Source organism: Pteropus alecto, unplaced genomic scaffold (assembly GCF_000325575.1).
Source record: "Pteropus alecto unplaced genomic scaffold, ASM32557v1 scaffold13, whole genome shotgun sequence".
NCBI lineage: Eukaryota > Metazoa > Chordata > Mammalia > Chiroptera > Pteropodidae > Pteropus > Pteropus alecto.
In genome coordinates this window covers 9504688-9521551 of record NW_006434373.1, presented here as the reverse complement: position 1 = coordinate 9521551, position 16864 = coordinate 9504688, and the positions used below count along the sequence as shown (strand labels likewise).

General features: G+C 35.8%; 1 protein-coding gene across 3 annotated transcripts in view; it reads right to left on the bottom strand.

Moving 5' to 3' along the window:
- Positions 1–16864, bottom strand: part of NALCN (sodium leak channel, non-selective) — a 263458-nt gene that overhangs the window by 154899 nt on the left and 91695 nt on the right. For all 3 annotated transcript variants that reach the window (XM_025045009.1, XM_006909384.3, XM_025045008.1), the window contains exon 10: positions 3048–3179. In XM_025045009.1, coding sequence (XP_024900777.1) covers positions 3048–3179 — 132 coding nt within the window. The remainder of the gene's footprint in view (positions 1–3047; positions 3180–16864) is intronic.

Below are 16864 nucleotides of genomic sequence, written 5' to 3'. Positions count from 1 at the left end.
ACTTTGATTAAATGATTTATATGTACTCATTGAAACAAACCACTTTGACTCATGTTCAAATTTCTGATACAAGGAGAAGTGCTAATGCAGTTTGAATAAAGACCAGACACACTTTGGAAAACTCAGACACTCAAAATCAACCAACAGAAGTGGAACAAATTCTGAATGTTTTGGTAGTTCAAGAATATAGTGACGTCTATATAATCAAATGAACTAAATCTCCACTGGACTCTACCAATGCACTTAAATAATATCAGTGAACTCTACAATATTAAATTATTTGAAATTTTGGTGGAATTTCTTACAGCATGATATTAAATCAGCTACCATACATATAAACATTAGAAAAAAAGATCGATTTTATACATGAAAAAAACTAGGTAAAATTCACTGGAGGATTCCATTTCCAGTGGATGGCATATGTATTTATTCGACAGGATTGATTTAGTGTGACTGTGTACCTACCCTGGACTGGGTTACAAAAGAAATGTTAATGTCATCCAGACTCCCTCAGGAGCAGATACAGACTGTTCCTTCCAGAGAGTCTGGCAAAATCTCAATCATGTGTAGCCATTTCTGTTTTTTATTCTCAGGCATTTTTGTCATCAGCCCTTTAACCTCTGGTTCTAATGCCATTGTATAATTCTTCCACCTCATTCCACACAGAGCCTTTAACTAACGTTCAGGTCTCTCGTTCTATGTTAACCAATTTCTTCTACATCAATCTCTTCGCACACAATCTGCTCCCTGTATTCTTGCCTCAACTGGTCCCAAATGCATAACTTGCCCCACAGTCCTTTTGAGAAGAGGATGCCCATGCTCCAATGCTCCATATGGCCCATAAAGGAGAATATGGGGATGAGGAAGAGATGCTCCATTCATCACTTTTCAACACCATTTTGATGTATTCCATCGGGTTGAAACATCCTCTTACAACACTCTCCCTGTGGCTGCCCTCTATTAATCTCTCCATCAGTCTGTCACTCCCACATCAGCCTATACTTCTTTCTCCAAGAACTGGCCTCACACTAAATGACTTCAGTGTCATTTGAAGATTTAGCTAACACCTTAGCTTGATAATTCCTTGGCATCTTTGTCTTGACTCCATCTTTATATTTAATCTACCTGTACCCGTGTAACACTCTAGGTTTTGTATTTCGTTGCCCAGAATTATTCTAAAATTCGAAATCCTGGATCCTACTCTGATCACAACCTTACCTTTTAGCTCTCTTATTTCATCACCTCAACTATACCTTTTCTTTGACCAAATTTTAGAGACCCTTGATATTTCATTTTATTCTTTCATTCTCCTCTCATTTTCACTTATTTTCACATCCATCCTAGACCAGGGGGTCATCATTTCAACTTTTTTGCCAGCTACCCATATTCCCTGATCCCTTGTTTCTCAGCTCTACCAGCCTGAAAAAAAATTCCAAACCTAGATCAATCTAAATGTCACCTTGCTCTCCTTTATGTAAGGCCTAAAAAAGTCACAGACCTATCTAAATTGGTATCACCATAAATTTGTAGTCTCAAAATTCAGCTGGATCCTCAGCATTGCACTTGATATATCTTTAATTAGCTTTTTTTTTTTTTTTGCATTCTTCACAGTAACCACTTCCTCTCTCCTTTCTCCACAGCTGCCCACTTTATTGTCTCATCATTAGGCTGGATGTTTACCTTGCTTCCTACTTCACAGGGGATAGACAGAAATCATTTGATGGCAATTTCTTCAATGTCCGATCCTCGCATTAGAAATTCACCTGCAAATATTATTATTGGTCCATGTTTCTCTCTGCTTTTAATGACGATCCAGTCTTTGTATGCTGGTTTTGCAGGAAAATTATACCAAGTGTTGGGCTAGTTATAATTTCTTCATAAGCCCCTGTCATTGTTTCTCCACAGCACAAAAAAACTTGTTATTGTTTTCTGTTTACATTTTTTGATAATCTCTAAGCTCCATATGCCATGCAGCAATTAGGCAGCATCATATCACAAAGACTATTCCAGTGAAAGTTTAGTACTAACAATACTTTGTATAGGAAACAAGCCTCTAAGAAGAAGGGAATTCATAAGTGACTTCTTAAAATTTTTTTGATATCCACATAGATATTTATATTCAGTGGGTGTATGCCATCAATTTTTTTTCTGAAAAGTTTATGTGTGGGTGGATAGAATTTTTATTAACCGAATCCATTTTTAAATGCATTGGGAGAGTTCTTGATATCTAAGAGAACTCAACTTTATGGGAAATTGATTTTTTATGTGAAAAATGCTTCTGTAATAAAAATAAATTGTAATTTTTCTGCTTTTTAAGTTTACTTTTTCACATATTGGATTTAGTATATGTATACTTCACTTTTAAGATGAATGTGTTTCTAAAGAGTTATATGTCAGTCAATTTTTCCATAAATATGTAACCATTGAATTGAGATATATTTTACAAATAATTTTTTACAATGAAAAAATGTGATCTCTGGAAATTATTAAAAATATTTAAAAATAAAATATGAAAGAAGTTACTGAATCAATAAGAAGTACTTCTCTAAAGCTCTAGCTGGTATGTAGGGTGTTAGAAGATGCTTATTTAACATCTGCTTCTGGCTTGACATCTTTAGTGCAGGTTGTAACAGCTTAGTTTCTAGTACAGAAATTATTGTATTACCTCTTTCAATTTCTCTCTAGCCCTGTTTATGGTTATTGTTGAGGTGACTTGCTTGTTTACAATCTTCTCAATCTGTGCTTGCTTATACTTAGTAGGAAACAAACTAATGCACAATGACAAAGGGAGAGAAAATGAGAAGTGTATAGAAAAAGAGCCAGATGGCAAGAAAAATACCCAGGGTTACCTTGGCAATGCAACTCACTCCGGGAAGAAACTCAAACCCGGGGAGACAGGAAATCAACCAGGCAACATAGTGACCAAGGGAACATTTAAGAAGCGGCTTTGGTGGAACCCAAGTAATTAACAAATTGAAATAATTTTCACATTTCTAAAAGCACAGGCTGAGGTCCACCTTTACCCTTTATCTTAGCGAGCAGCTTACCTCTGCAAGATAGAACTCGTCGTATTGCCTTCGGAAGCTTTCTCCTTTGTGGTAGTTGCTAGCGGCTACTATCACATCCACAGTCACCATGCTCAAGATGAACATGTGGAAAACTGATGACCGCATCATTTGCTGAGGAGGCAAAACAGATGAACTCTTAACAAAGAACTCAACCTTACGGGTAAACACAATTATGTCCTTAGACCTGGACCTGCAACATTGTTGTAATGTGCTGCTCTGCAGGACAGTGCTTCTAAGATAACTTAATGGATGTCCATCAATGCCGAAGAGAGTTAGCAAAGGAATCTTTGTCTTCAGGCAGCTCAGAAATGACTGAAATCGTAATTTGGACCCAAGTCTGGTCCAAATCTACAGCCTACATCGAAGTGAGATAATTAGGCATTCAAAGTAATGACTATTATTATAATGGCTACATGTATTGGATGCTTACTATGTTCCAGGCCATACTATGTTGTTTATTTTATCTTTTATCTTCGCCATAGCCCTACACGGTGGGATATATCTTTTTTTTTCTTTCCAGTGAGTTCAGAGTGATTAAGTCATTTGTCCAAGGTCACACAGCAAGTACACAGCAGAGCTGGACTCTGTCCACAGGACTGTTTAAAGACCCACTGCCTGCTGTGGGGTAGATAATATATAAAAGGAGAAAGTACATGCTGAAGGTTTTGGGCAGCAGAAAGAGTGAAGCTGACTTATGGAAAGAAGCTGAGCACATAACAACAAACCGCTGAGTCATATCCCATGGTGCCCACTGCCCATGGACTAATGTCACCATGCAACCCCTTACTGAGCCCTCATTTCTTCTTGGTATTTAGGAGTACGTACCCGTAACATGTGATCTAACCTGAGACTTCTTCAGCCTTTGCAACTAAAAGAAGTTAACTAAAGCAGAATCTGAGAATGGGAAAAAAGAAAAAGCAGTGCTTCTCAGCGCTGTCTCATGCACCCTCGTACGTGATTTCATGTGGCCTTTATTACCCTGCAGTGTTCATTAATTAACAGCATCGGCTCTGAGACAAATTGCATGAGGCTGAAACTCTACCACCTATGAGTTCTATGGCCATGGACAAGTTACTTAAATCTCTCTGTACCTCAGTTCCCATAAGTAAAGTGAAGATAATAGTAGCTACTCCAAAGGTTATTATCAATTTTAAATAAATAAATATTTGTAAAGTACTTAGAACAGTGCTTGCATATTATGTGTTCTATAAATATATGCAGTAAAAAGAAATGCCATTTTGTGAATCAGGTATTTTTCTGTTCAGGAATGAGAAACAAATTGCTCAAGGTCAAAGAATTAATTATGTTGAATATTTGACAGAGTCCACAACCAAGTGAGATAAAGTCTAATAATTTGAGAGATGACAGAGCCATTAGAAAACCAGATATATAGTAAGGTTTGATGTCACCATGGCTATTGATGCATTCCTACGTCCATTTGCTTTTGAATTTATTTTAGAGGTATAAAAAATCAAATTCCAGAACTGCCAATCAACATATTTAAATGTACATCAATTTACTTGCAAGAACTACTGACCTTACTAACACAGATAAGCAAATCAGTTGGCAAGTTTCTATTCTCATTAGAATTTTCATTGTTATTTATTTAGTCTTTCTTGCATCTTGAGAGTTAAATTTCATAACTATTATTCCTTTTCTATACTCTTTTCAACATAATGTTCTATTAAAAACATTTCAATTGATTTCCACTTTATCTGCATGACAGAAAAGCCACAACTTTCTCTCTATTTTCCTTAGCTGTGGATTTATGTCTTAAGTAAACCGTTATTACTGAAAGGTCTAAACAAAGCTTTTAGGCATGGCTGTCAAAAAACTTTAAAATTGGTTTTGTAACTGTCACAGCTTCACTTTGGTGCTGTCATTATAATTAGGTTGTTTTTTGTCTGAATGTCTACATGTCCCTATTGGTACAGAGTCATTAAAATAATCATTTACAATGGATTTTGATACACTATAATCACCATTACTTAGCTTTCTCCAATAATAACTTTTAAATATTAAATAAGAATTAAGGTGATCAGTATGTACAGTAGCTAAATTTAAATATTAAAACCAGTAACTCTAACTTTAAAGTCAGAACTAGTGACATGAATCACTTCAATTCAATTCAATTCAACTGATGCTTGAAACTGGTTGTTGGTTTCCTTAATGCAGAAGGGCTGGCAATATTACATGTAGACTCATGTTTGTATCTTCGGTACGGTCCAAATTTATACCCTTCAATTTTTAATTTTCTTATAAAAATTAATGTAAAGGAAAATGTTAAAGTTGAGTCAGTGACACAACATAGTATTATATAACTTGAGATTTCCCAAATTGTATTATTTAACACAGATGTAGAATTTATATATAGATATAAACACACACATACATACATATATATGTATGTATGTATGTGTATGTTTATACACATGTGTATATATCTGTTTCTTTCTCTATATATTGTAAAAGTGGAAATTCTCCAGTTTCAGGGAGGTGATATCTCCAGGCGCCAGCCCCCAGGGAGAAGCGCAACATTCCAAGGTGCAGATGATAAAATTGTCTACTAGGCCCTGTTTGATCTGAGAATTCCCCGGAAGCGCAACATTTATCTTTGTACAAAATGTTAACGGCTAACTTCTGCTTCTTGTAATTTGCTTATTCAAGGATGTAGTAGGAGGCTTTATAAGCTGCCTCCTCTGGAAGCTCGGGGCTGATCTCCTCTAACCCTGCGTGGTAGAGAGTCAGTCACCGGCCGGCTAATAAAGGCTCATAATTAATCTCAATTGGCTCCGTGGGTCTCAGAATAATTCACGCCATAACAATATATGTTTAATGTAAAGACTCCTTAGATCCTGCATTCGCATTCGATTTTTTAAAGTTTTCTTCAATTGCCATGTCATTTTGGTGTATATTTTTAAAAAAATAAGAGAAGTTTTGCAGATATGTTTAGTTTGGCTTTGATCCAAGAACAACTGCTTTCTGTATGTGACAGTTGTAATTACCAAAATACAAAGAAGAAATTATAACAGAATCATCCCCAAGGCCATAATATCTGTCAGGAATGCTCAGGAACCTGGCTTCTTGAAGTGTGAGTTCAGTTCTGGACCAGCAGTTTCCTGTGAGCATATTAAAAATGCAGGATCTCAGGCCCCATCCCAGACCTACTGAATCAGAACCTGCATCTTTAACAATGTCCCTGATGGTTAATGTGCATGTTAAAGTTTGAGAGGCTGTTGTAAAAGATACTCCTTGAGTAGCAGGTTAAACTGTGTGACTTGTAAAATGTTTTACAAATTCATAATTTCATGATTCTAAAAGTCTATAATCACTGAAAAAATATAACAAAAACTGGCTGGAATATTGTGGTAATATATTAGGATACACAATCACAAAAATGGATGCCTATCTTTCCCTCATCTCCAACTCCAAGATAGAAAATGAACTAAACCAGTTTGGCTTCATAAAGACAAAATTATGTGTTTGTTTTTCAACTATTTTTTGGCAGGGAGTATTACAAAAGTACCATCACAGACTCTTTCATAAAGCCTAAGAATGTGGGTGGCCTCTAGAATCTAGAAAAGGCAAGGAAACAGCCTCTTTCCTAGAATCTCCAGAAGTAATACCAGTGAAACCCACTTTGGACCTGTTGAACTATAAACAATAAATTTGTGTTGTTTTAAGTCGCTAAGTTTGTGGTAATTTGTTATAGCCACAATAGGGAATTAGCACAAGCATTATTCATGATTTTGACATATACCAGCTCAAATCCTCTCCTATGAAGCATGATTCTATACAAGTGCCCAATGCTACAAAATTCTACCTGCACAAAGGGTGTCACTTAAGGTGACTTGTCAGGAAAGATCTCTGTAAAATTTATTAGTACACATGTAAACTCATTATACTGACCACAGTTTTTACCTTATTTGGTTTCAAAACATGGGTCTGGAGCAGTGATACTGAATTCAACCTCAAGCAGCGGAACAAGAATGTCACTTTTCTTTATATTAGTTCTGAGTCCTACTATGAAAGAAATGTTCTCAAGAATCTGTGAAGTCTACACTAAACATGAATAGAAATCCTCACTCAATTCAAACTGACACTAAGAAGATGCATTATCAAAATAAGAGCTAATATTTTAGTGTTTGGTTTGTGCCAAGCTTCATTCCAAGCATATTGCATGTTGATGTAAAAATTTCATTTAATCCTCAACCCTGTGAGACAGATGCTTTTGTTATTCCCTTTCACATATGGAGAAACAGGTAAGGATAAGTAGGTTTCCAAGCTCATAGAGTTAGAAATTAATCTCAGATGTTTTGAGTCCAGCAGGTGCCCTCTTGCCTTCCATTGGGCAGTCAAAAGTATCTGGCTCTGCTCCACATATTAAAAAGAATGAGAAGCAACTCCCTAGCCTAGTGTTTACGATTAGAAGGTATGTTTGCAAACCGTATATTTGACAGCTGAAGATGATCTGTTCTTTACAGAGGATATAAGATCACCATAATGTAAAAGAACAGCAATTTTGATGACAGGCTGAGCTGAGTTCAAATCTTGACTGTGCACACTTTAACCTCTCTGTGATTCAGTTTTCTTATACAGGAAATGAGTGTGATAAAATCTACATCTCTAAGCCGTAACAAATATAAATGAGACTATTTAGTCTAGACCATAGCAGGCATCTTGTGGTATAATTCCTTAAGTACTTTATAGGAGCTATTTCTATTAATTTGTTTAGTTTTTCCTATAAAATAGTGCTTTAGAGATGATAAAAACTCTGTAGGCAAATATGTAACAAATCAAAATTATGGCCTGGGAGGCCATAAGGAAGTTGAATTAGGATAATGAATAGTGCAGTTCAGAAATCAAATCTTTCTTTAAATTGCTACTAGAGTGAATAAAAAATCCTACCTTGGTAAACAAACTCTATGCACTGGATATTGTATCGGTCTTGCTAAAAGTTGTGTTTGAATTAGATTTCAAAATAAACATATTTCAAAAACAACACAAATACAAGATGAAATTTTCAAAAATCATCCTGCATAACAGCCATGAGCATAAGAACAAAAACATAATGTAAAAGACCGAGTGCATAAAACCTAAAATAAAGTTCTCATTTGCCACCAGTGCATCTTTCACTTCCCTTATTAGGACGACATCTGGATATTCATTACTTCTATAATCAATATACAAAATAATTCTGTCCAATATAAAGAACTTATGTTGAAAAGGAAATATATTTATATTAATACTGAAAACAGAACCAACAAATGTCCTTAGAAACTTTGCCGTCCCATCTGCCTGTACCTGGAGTGTCCTTGGAGAGCCAGAAGACAGAAGAAAATCCACAAGTGACTTCCTATAAAGGCACTGAGAATCTATGATACCCATGAAAACTCTGCCTGCCCTTAAGTCTTAACTGGTATGCTCTCTTTCCTGGACAGTAAGCTGGGTTAGAGAATCTCAAACAAGTGGAAGTCAAAAATTGTTGGAAGAGGAAGAGGGATTTAGTAAGACACTTTCATTTTTTGGCCAACATGAGTGTATCTTTCATTCTACTCTGTAAGAATAAGGCTAGATGTTAAATCATAAATTGCCACACAAATACTTATTACTGTTAGTAATATTTTTCAATCACCAACTCCTGACTCTACAACAAAAACTAGATTTTAAGAAGAAAAAGTACATGCCTAGAGGAAAAGAAATGCTGCTAGGAAGAATTGACTATTATAAGTTAGTGATTTTCAAGTTACTTTTAGAGTATATGGCAGAGCCTGAAATTGCCTGAAACTGAACCCATCTCCCTGTATCCACAGCCTTGGAAGCACCCTCCAACTCTGACTCTGGTCTTAGCCATGTGACTTGTTTTGGTCAGTGAGACAATAGCAAAGGAGATGTGAGTATAGTCTTGGAAAAAACTTGTGAATTGCAACTTAACTATTGCATCCTGTGTGACCCTGAACCATCACATTAACACTCCAGGCTGGCCTGCTGTGTGGTGGCCATGGACCATATCATTCCCTTTACCCCAACAGTCAGCCATGCCCCAGAAGCAAAGATGCTAGCTAGATGATAATGCTAGCTGATGAGGTAGATGATAATGCTAACTGACTGCAGATGCGAAAGCGAGCCCAGTCCAGATCAGTTGAGATTGGCTTAGACTAGCAAGGTTATTTGGCTGACCCGCAAAGTCATGAGTAAAAGTTAGAATCTGTTTTATAAGCCATAAGTTTTAGGGTGGCTTGTTGTTTACCAAAAGCTAACTAATATACCCACCAAGCCTGTTTCCTCACCCTAGGCACATAGCTAAATTACATTACTCAGACTATTAGCATTGAAATGGGGTAATATCAGTGGTTCTCATCACTGAAATAGAAATGGAAGTGATGTGTCACTTTGGAAGGGGCAACTGAGAAAGGACATGTCTTCTCCAAACTCTCTCTCCCTTTCCTTCTAAAGTGACCTTGGAAACTATGTGCTTCAAATGGAGTCATCGAAAGATAAGTTTTTCAAGCAAAATTTTACAATATGTGTATGTATGTATATATATGTGTGTGTGTGTGTGTGTGTGTGTGTGTGTGTGTGTGTGTGTGTGTGTAATCATCTCTGATTGAAAGTGGTGGGGAATACAGTTGGTCCCACTTATAGTGTATTGGAGCTGCAATTGTGTACTGCTTTCTCTGGCTTTGTGTTCCGTAATGTTGTTAATCTAAAACTGGCCATGAAAATTAGTAAATGTTAGCAATCAGGACTCCACCATTCTGATACTTAGAGAGTCATCACAACCCATTATGCCAGGACACTCATCTATATAGATATGAAGCCTACTAAACATTTTATAAATCCCACACACAAAAAAACCTTTTGCAGGCATTGGAAGACTGTCATTAAGTTGAAGGAATAATCAAAATGGAACGTTTTCTATTACCTATCCAATATAATTGTCTGTCTTGAATTGATTTAAACCACAGTGTGTTTTGTTTATAAATGCTTCAATTAAGGACAACACATAAAATGCTGCAATGAATACTCACAATTTGAAATATCCTACAGGAAACTACTTAATATCTCCTTGGTTCCTTATACTTTGTGGTCATGCATTTATGGATTAGTGAGAGAAGGGAGAAGTAAATGAAGACATGTACAAAAACCTTTTGATTAGCTAAACTATAATTTAAGGATTAAGAAGTTAATGTCCCTACATGACTTCATTGTTGACATTTGAAAAAAAACATCAGGAATGAAAATGCTAAAACCTTTGCTTTTCAACAATAAAGTGTTAACCTTGCTTAGTTTGCTGGATATGGATAATAATAAAAATCAAATTAGTTCTTCCACAGTATTTTTCTTGTTTGGAAGAAGAGTAGCATAAGAGGGAAATTAAAGCACGCTAGTATTATTTTTAGCTTTGTGTTCCTACAGACTTCAGTCCTGGGTTCCTACAATGTTGGACACACAGTAGGTTCAACAATAGTTTTTGACATAACTTCATTTCCCCCATGTACTGAATTGGTCACAAAGCATTTTCTGCTTCCTTTGAAGGAAAGTAGGCTCCAGGAGATCTCTTCTATATATTTCTCTATCTCTCCTGTATTAAATGAAAACTACGCCAATACTCTGGACACAGCTGGCTGGATCACAAGCCAAGCTCCATAAGGGCAGCTCCCCGCAAGGTAGCTTGGCAAGGTCTCTAATAAGAAGGATGCTCCAAATTGGATGATGGCCCCAATGCCCTCTCAGTCTTGACCTATTTTTCATATGTATTAATGCAAAGTGAGTAAAACAAGTTAGGACACCTAAATTCAAGTAACATAATCTTGTTGTTTCAAGTAATATAATCTTCCATTTGCATATTCCAAGAAGCTGCTCCATTCAGCCTTCGTCACAACAGAACCTAGAGTCATGCTGGTTGAGGAGGCCACTCCACGTATGCTGGCAATCAGCCTCTGTCACTGATGATTACCTGGGCTAACCATTCCTCAAGATCCTCTGATTCTGACTTATAGTGAAATATAAGTGAAATGACAGAGTGCAGGCATTAACATTTTATATTTTTCTCACTAGAGCTCCACTGACCACACATAGTTAGTTACTAGATAGTCTCACCAGATTTTGACAAAAGATGCTTTCCTTAGTCTTAGTTATTGGTATTGTGACTTTTCTTTTTTCTTTATCTTCATGAGTACTTTAGTGAGAAGGTAGGAAGATACAAAACAGGGCTGCTAGTCAAGGAACACTTAAACCATGATGGTTTTAAGATCTTTGAAGACACTTCAATTGACATTCCCCTAATTAATAAAAATGTCTATATAGAGTCACCTTAAATTTATGTTTATTTTTATTTTTAGTATTAAATGGTGGGCAGGTGAATATAAAAAAGTTTGTTTTAAATCCAAGAGGTAAATTCAAAAATGAAATTGAATAGCTGTCCTTTTTAATAAACTATAATGCAACAAAAGACTTAGGTTGTTACATTTGAATAAATAAAAAAATTGAGCTATATAATATCTTGAACTGGGAGACTCTTTTCGAGTTATTTAAAGCATTTAGGAAAGATAGAAAAACAAATTTAAAGAATTGAAAAAACATATAAGAAATATATCAAATACAAAAAGAAGGTTTTTTTTTGCTATGTCCAAACCTGTCATCATCTGTAGGGCATGGGAGGAGTCACACTGTTCCTCCAAACTCTTTGAATGCAATAATTGTGTTGAACACTGAGAAAACACATGATGATTTAAAACCTGGCTGAAGTTTTCAGAGAAGGTTATATGTTTAACCCCAGAGATCAAAACTTGCAAGAACAATATGTTCTTCTTTTTTCCCCAAAGGTGACAATGCAACAAATATTTGATGGAAATTTATCTCCAAAGACTGTATTATAAGTGCCTGGCATTAAGTTAGTAAATATCATAGTATTTATTAAAACTGGAAGATGACAATACATAATGATGTAGAAAATTAGTTTGAGATAATATGAAATGCAAATAATTGTAAGTTGTTTTGAATATTTTTTTCTTCCAAAGAGGCTCAAAATTGAAGATGCAACACCATTTAATCAACAGTAAGATAGATAAATACATAAAAATAGCACTAATAATTTTATCTTATTTTTATTCTGTCTAGTCTTCTGGTATCTTCTCTGAATATAATCATTATTTAAAATATATACTATATATTGAATATATATATTTAAATAGAGATATATGAAATATTTTGAACTAAGGATTTATACAATTGACTCTTCTCTTCAGTTGATTTGGCTATAACTGGCTTCAAGAACACAATAGGTTTTCTTTTAATAAATCATTTAGTTATTTCTGACACCTTTCGTTTGTACTGTTTTGCCTTTAGTTATTTTGTTCTTAATTCTCATTCTAGGTTACTATAGAATAATTTTTTATTCTTTCTTTCCCCCAAGATTTTCCTCCAAGCCAATTTTATGTTCTGCTGTTAGAAACTAAAGATGATTGCGGGTACACTCAAGTATTGGAGCGGGAGGAATCCTTAGCATCTGCATAAGGGGAGAGTAAGAATTTGTGTCTATTGTGTGTGAAATTGTGTAGTTCTGTTCAGGAAAACATATATATGTGTATATTCATATGCAATCCTCTATTTACTTGCTAAGCACTTATGTGAAAGCTATAATGGAAGCAACTGGAAGTAGAGAAGAAAGTGACCAAATATGTTCAAGGAGACAGAAATCACTGTGTTAAGGACTTGATTTTGAGGGTAGGAACATTAGGATGAGATAAAGGGAATGATTCAAAAAAAAGTCAAAAGACTGAATTAATGACAGAATTGAAGAATGAAGATATTTGGAGAGGACAAAGAGGGGTGCATTATAGGTTGGTGTAGAGGTTTCTAGAGATTGAGGAAAAGGCTAGTTTCTAGGTGGGAATGGGTGGTGGAGAGGCGAATTTTGTTTTTGATATAGTAGGCGTGATATGTTCAGGAGAATGCCTGAGAACATGGCTGCTGTACATTTAGAAATACACTGTGAAGATTCAGAAAGCAGGGCTAGAACTAAAGGCCATGAAGTCATCGGACTACAGGTGTGCATGAGCGCTGACTTCCTGGGAGTGAACAGACTACTCTGAAAGTGTGAACAGAGTTAGAAGAGTAGGCTAACAGTAAGGATAACCATTTTTATGGACTGAGTGACCCACTGCATCCCACACACTGTGGTAGGTATTTTATATGCATCATTTTTAATTCTTACAAACCACTGACAGATATTATTATCCCCATTTTTTCAGGCCAGGAAACTGAGGCTCTGGAATATTTAGCAAATCATCCCAGGTTCTCCTGGATCACAGTCTTAGCTGAACTATGCTGTCTTCTCAAATTGGTACCTAAGTATAGAAGAGGCTGGCTTGTGAAAGGAATCTAAATTCTCGTGGGCTCAACCAGTTCTTAAAATTATCTGCCAGTGTGTGGGAAGGTTCATTAAGAAGACAGATGTTTAAGAAGTGCCTAGGATGTCACTTCATCACTTGAAACACACATATCTCACAATCTCCCTCCCCCCAATCCTCACCTTCAGTGGAAAATTTCTCAAAAAGCATTAAAACACACTATAGTAATAATTTTGCTACAATTTGACCTAGTTATGGTAAGAGCCTATTATCTCTGTTCTTTATAGAATGAGGCACACGGTGAGATGTTACCAAAGAAAAATTGAGCTCGAGAATGCCAGGTCTCATACATACTTTCATTTTTTTTGTCAGTAACTTTCTTCACAATAATAGATCACTGGGTATGTGTTGGAAGATGGCTCAAAACTGTGCAGCCACATCTGTCAAATTGTCAAGAGATGAAAACTCCTACCTGAGAGGCAGGAGAAAAACGGCCTGTCATAGCAGCAGCTGAGGAATGAGGTTCCAATTTAACAGAATTGTATTTATCACGCGTTAGGGTGACCTCTTCATGCAGCTGCTGCTTATGCCAAAACAGAGCTTAAACAGCTAAATAACTGGCAGATACTAAAAGAGTCAATTATATAAGTCACTTTTCTGAGACTTACACATAAGTATACACTGAAGAAACTTTCTAAATGGTTTTTGGTAATACTATATAAAATAATTGTGTTATTGCCTGAAGATGGTAGATGTGTAAAATGTGCACCTATATGTCAAGCATTAATATTTTGAATTTATCTCTCTAACATTTTAATGTCTTCTCAGTTAAACCAAAGTGATATGCCTTTTAGAAATGCACAGAATTTCTGAAAATCATTTGGAAAAATTAACAGATAAATGGGCAACAAACACGAATAATCAATCTATAGAAAAGTGGCCTATGATTATATGAAAATATACTCAACATCCATAGACTGTAGTTGAGGAGATCCAATTTAATATGAAATATCATTTCACTATTGGGTGTAAAGTCTGACAACATTAAGTGTGGACAAGGATGTAAAACAATGAGAACTCTTAGTAGCGAGTAGGAGTAAAAATGGCACTCTAATATGGGTGGCTATTAGGCAATATCTCATAAACACTAAGTTTGTTCATGTCCTTTAATCCAGAAATTGCACTCATGACTCAAATAATTCTTATACGTGCATGCAGAAAAAGGCATAGCCAAGAAGGATCCTAAAATGTTTACAATAGCAAAACAGTAAAAAACCACCTCCATATCTATCAATAGGAGAATGAATGAATGAACAAACTGTAGTGTATTTTTATAGTAAGATAATATATAATGATGAAAACGAAGTGGCTAAAAATTTGTGGTAGACTGCTTGTAATGTAATTCCCAGTCGGTAACTAGCTATGTGACCTTCATCAAAATACTCAGGTTCTCTGTCCTTCAATCTCATTTGTTAAATAGAGTTCATAATAGTGCCTATAGTCATGATGTTGTGAGTGCGACACTTAGTGAGTGGTCAATAAGTTAGCTATTATTATTTCTAATAGTGTATACGTAGGTATTCTTCCTATCTTTCTACTTTATTTCATAATATTTTTTTAATGCAAGGAAATGATTGAATGTTATATTGTGAAATAGCTCCAATTCACAAATTATTCATTTGTACGTACATCGAAACATGGTATTTTTCCAAAGAAATTAGTTTACACAGGGTGATTTGAGCTTCAGGTTAGACCATAATAGCCTATTTTGCCCTTAATAGACTTCTCAAGTCCTGTAAAACTAATAAGTTTAATAGGAAAACTATCCCTGAGTAATAATAACTTCTGAGGTCAAGTCCCATTAGTCATAGGATCAGTGAGTTACATCCCTTCCCAACCCACACACGAAGTTCATGAGGGTGTTGAGTAGTGGCTCCACAGACACAGACAGAGATGGGTTCATACTGTAGGAAACCCCAATATTTTGCTTAAGTAGGCCTGTTATTTCCATTCAATTCCCGTGACCTATTGCCTCTGGCCAATCCCTCCTTTTGGGTGGCCTAATATGAAACTATTTTCTCCCAGCCTCACACTCATCTTTGGATGTTTTTAAGTGAATCTCTTGAATGGAAGATCACCAAACTCAGTCACAATCTGCCTTATTTGGGCAATATGCAAGAAACAGAATAAAACTGGCCTTTAAGGAGAAAAATAGAGACAGATGCATAGACAAACAAAGATGAGAAACCATGCAGCCCAAACACAGAGTGAGAGAAAGGCAAAGAAAGCACAGTCACCTGGCAAGCCTGATTAGACTGGCAACAAACGCTCTCTGTGAGCCTAAGGTCTGTCTGTTCCTTGCAACCAAATGATTCTTGACAAGGACATATATATTCACTTAATTCTCACAGTAGAAGATGGAGGTACTATCCTCATTTTAAAAAATATGTCCAAGGTCATACTAATAAGTAACGTAGCTGAAATATGTATTTCCAGAGCCTATTCTCTAAGAGCCTGCAATAGAATGATTTATTCTCCCTCAAGAAAGATGCTGTACTGGGTATTACTTTATAGAACAAGTAAGGATGTCTGTAGCCGTGGAAGCATGTGTGCAAGGTAAGGGAGTTGTATTAGGAGACATGTGCCTGAGGTATTTGCAGGACAAAAAGAAAAGAAAACCAGGTCTGGGGCTTGCCTTAGACATGTTCTCTGGCTTTTCCTTATCATTTCCAGCCATCTTTTTCTCCATGTAAGGACTAAATACAGGAAGGAGTGGGACCCAGATGATCAGCAGAGCACAGGGAAGTGGAAGATGGAGGGTGGGAGGGGATATTTCAAGAGCTATAAGGCATTTGCTTATTTGTCTTTAACTTAGGAATAAATTTATTAGGCATTGCATAGATTTACCATGGCTGTTTCTTATGAAACATTATACAAAGTTCATTAACAACTGGATAAATGTGAAAAATGTGCTAGCAAAATTAACTTCATTAACATTAAGTTAATTAACTAAAATTTCAACGAATGGCATCAGAGAGCTCACCACACATAACCTCTCAGGATGACAATCTGGTTCTGCTCATCCTCCTGCTTGAACTTGTGGTTATGCAATTAAATTTTAGACCATATGCATTTTCATTTATTTTAAAAACAGAAAAGACCACCCTACGGGTGTCAAATTGAATCTTTTCCCTGCATGTTTGCATATGACTCCCGTTAGGGTTATAATTATAGCTATGATTATACTTAAAATTTGTGTTTCAGAACACAGAATGGAATTTGTAGTTTTAAAACATGGACCAAAGGTGCCTATTTTTTCCTCTATAAACCGCTCTATAGAGCCTATTATTCTGTAGAAGAGTAAAAAGATCTCTAAGTGTCCTAATTCATTTGATAGCTCCATAATCAATACATGTGAAGAAGCAGAAACACCACAAAGAT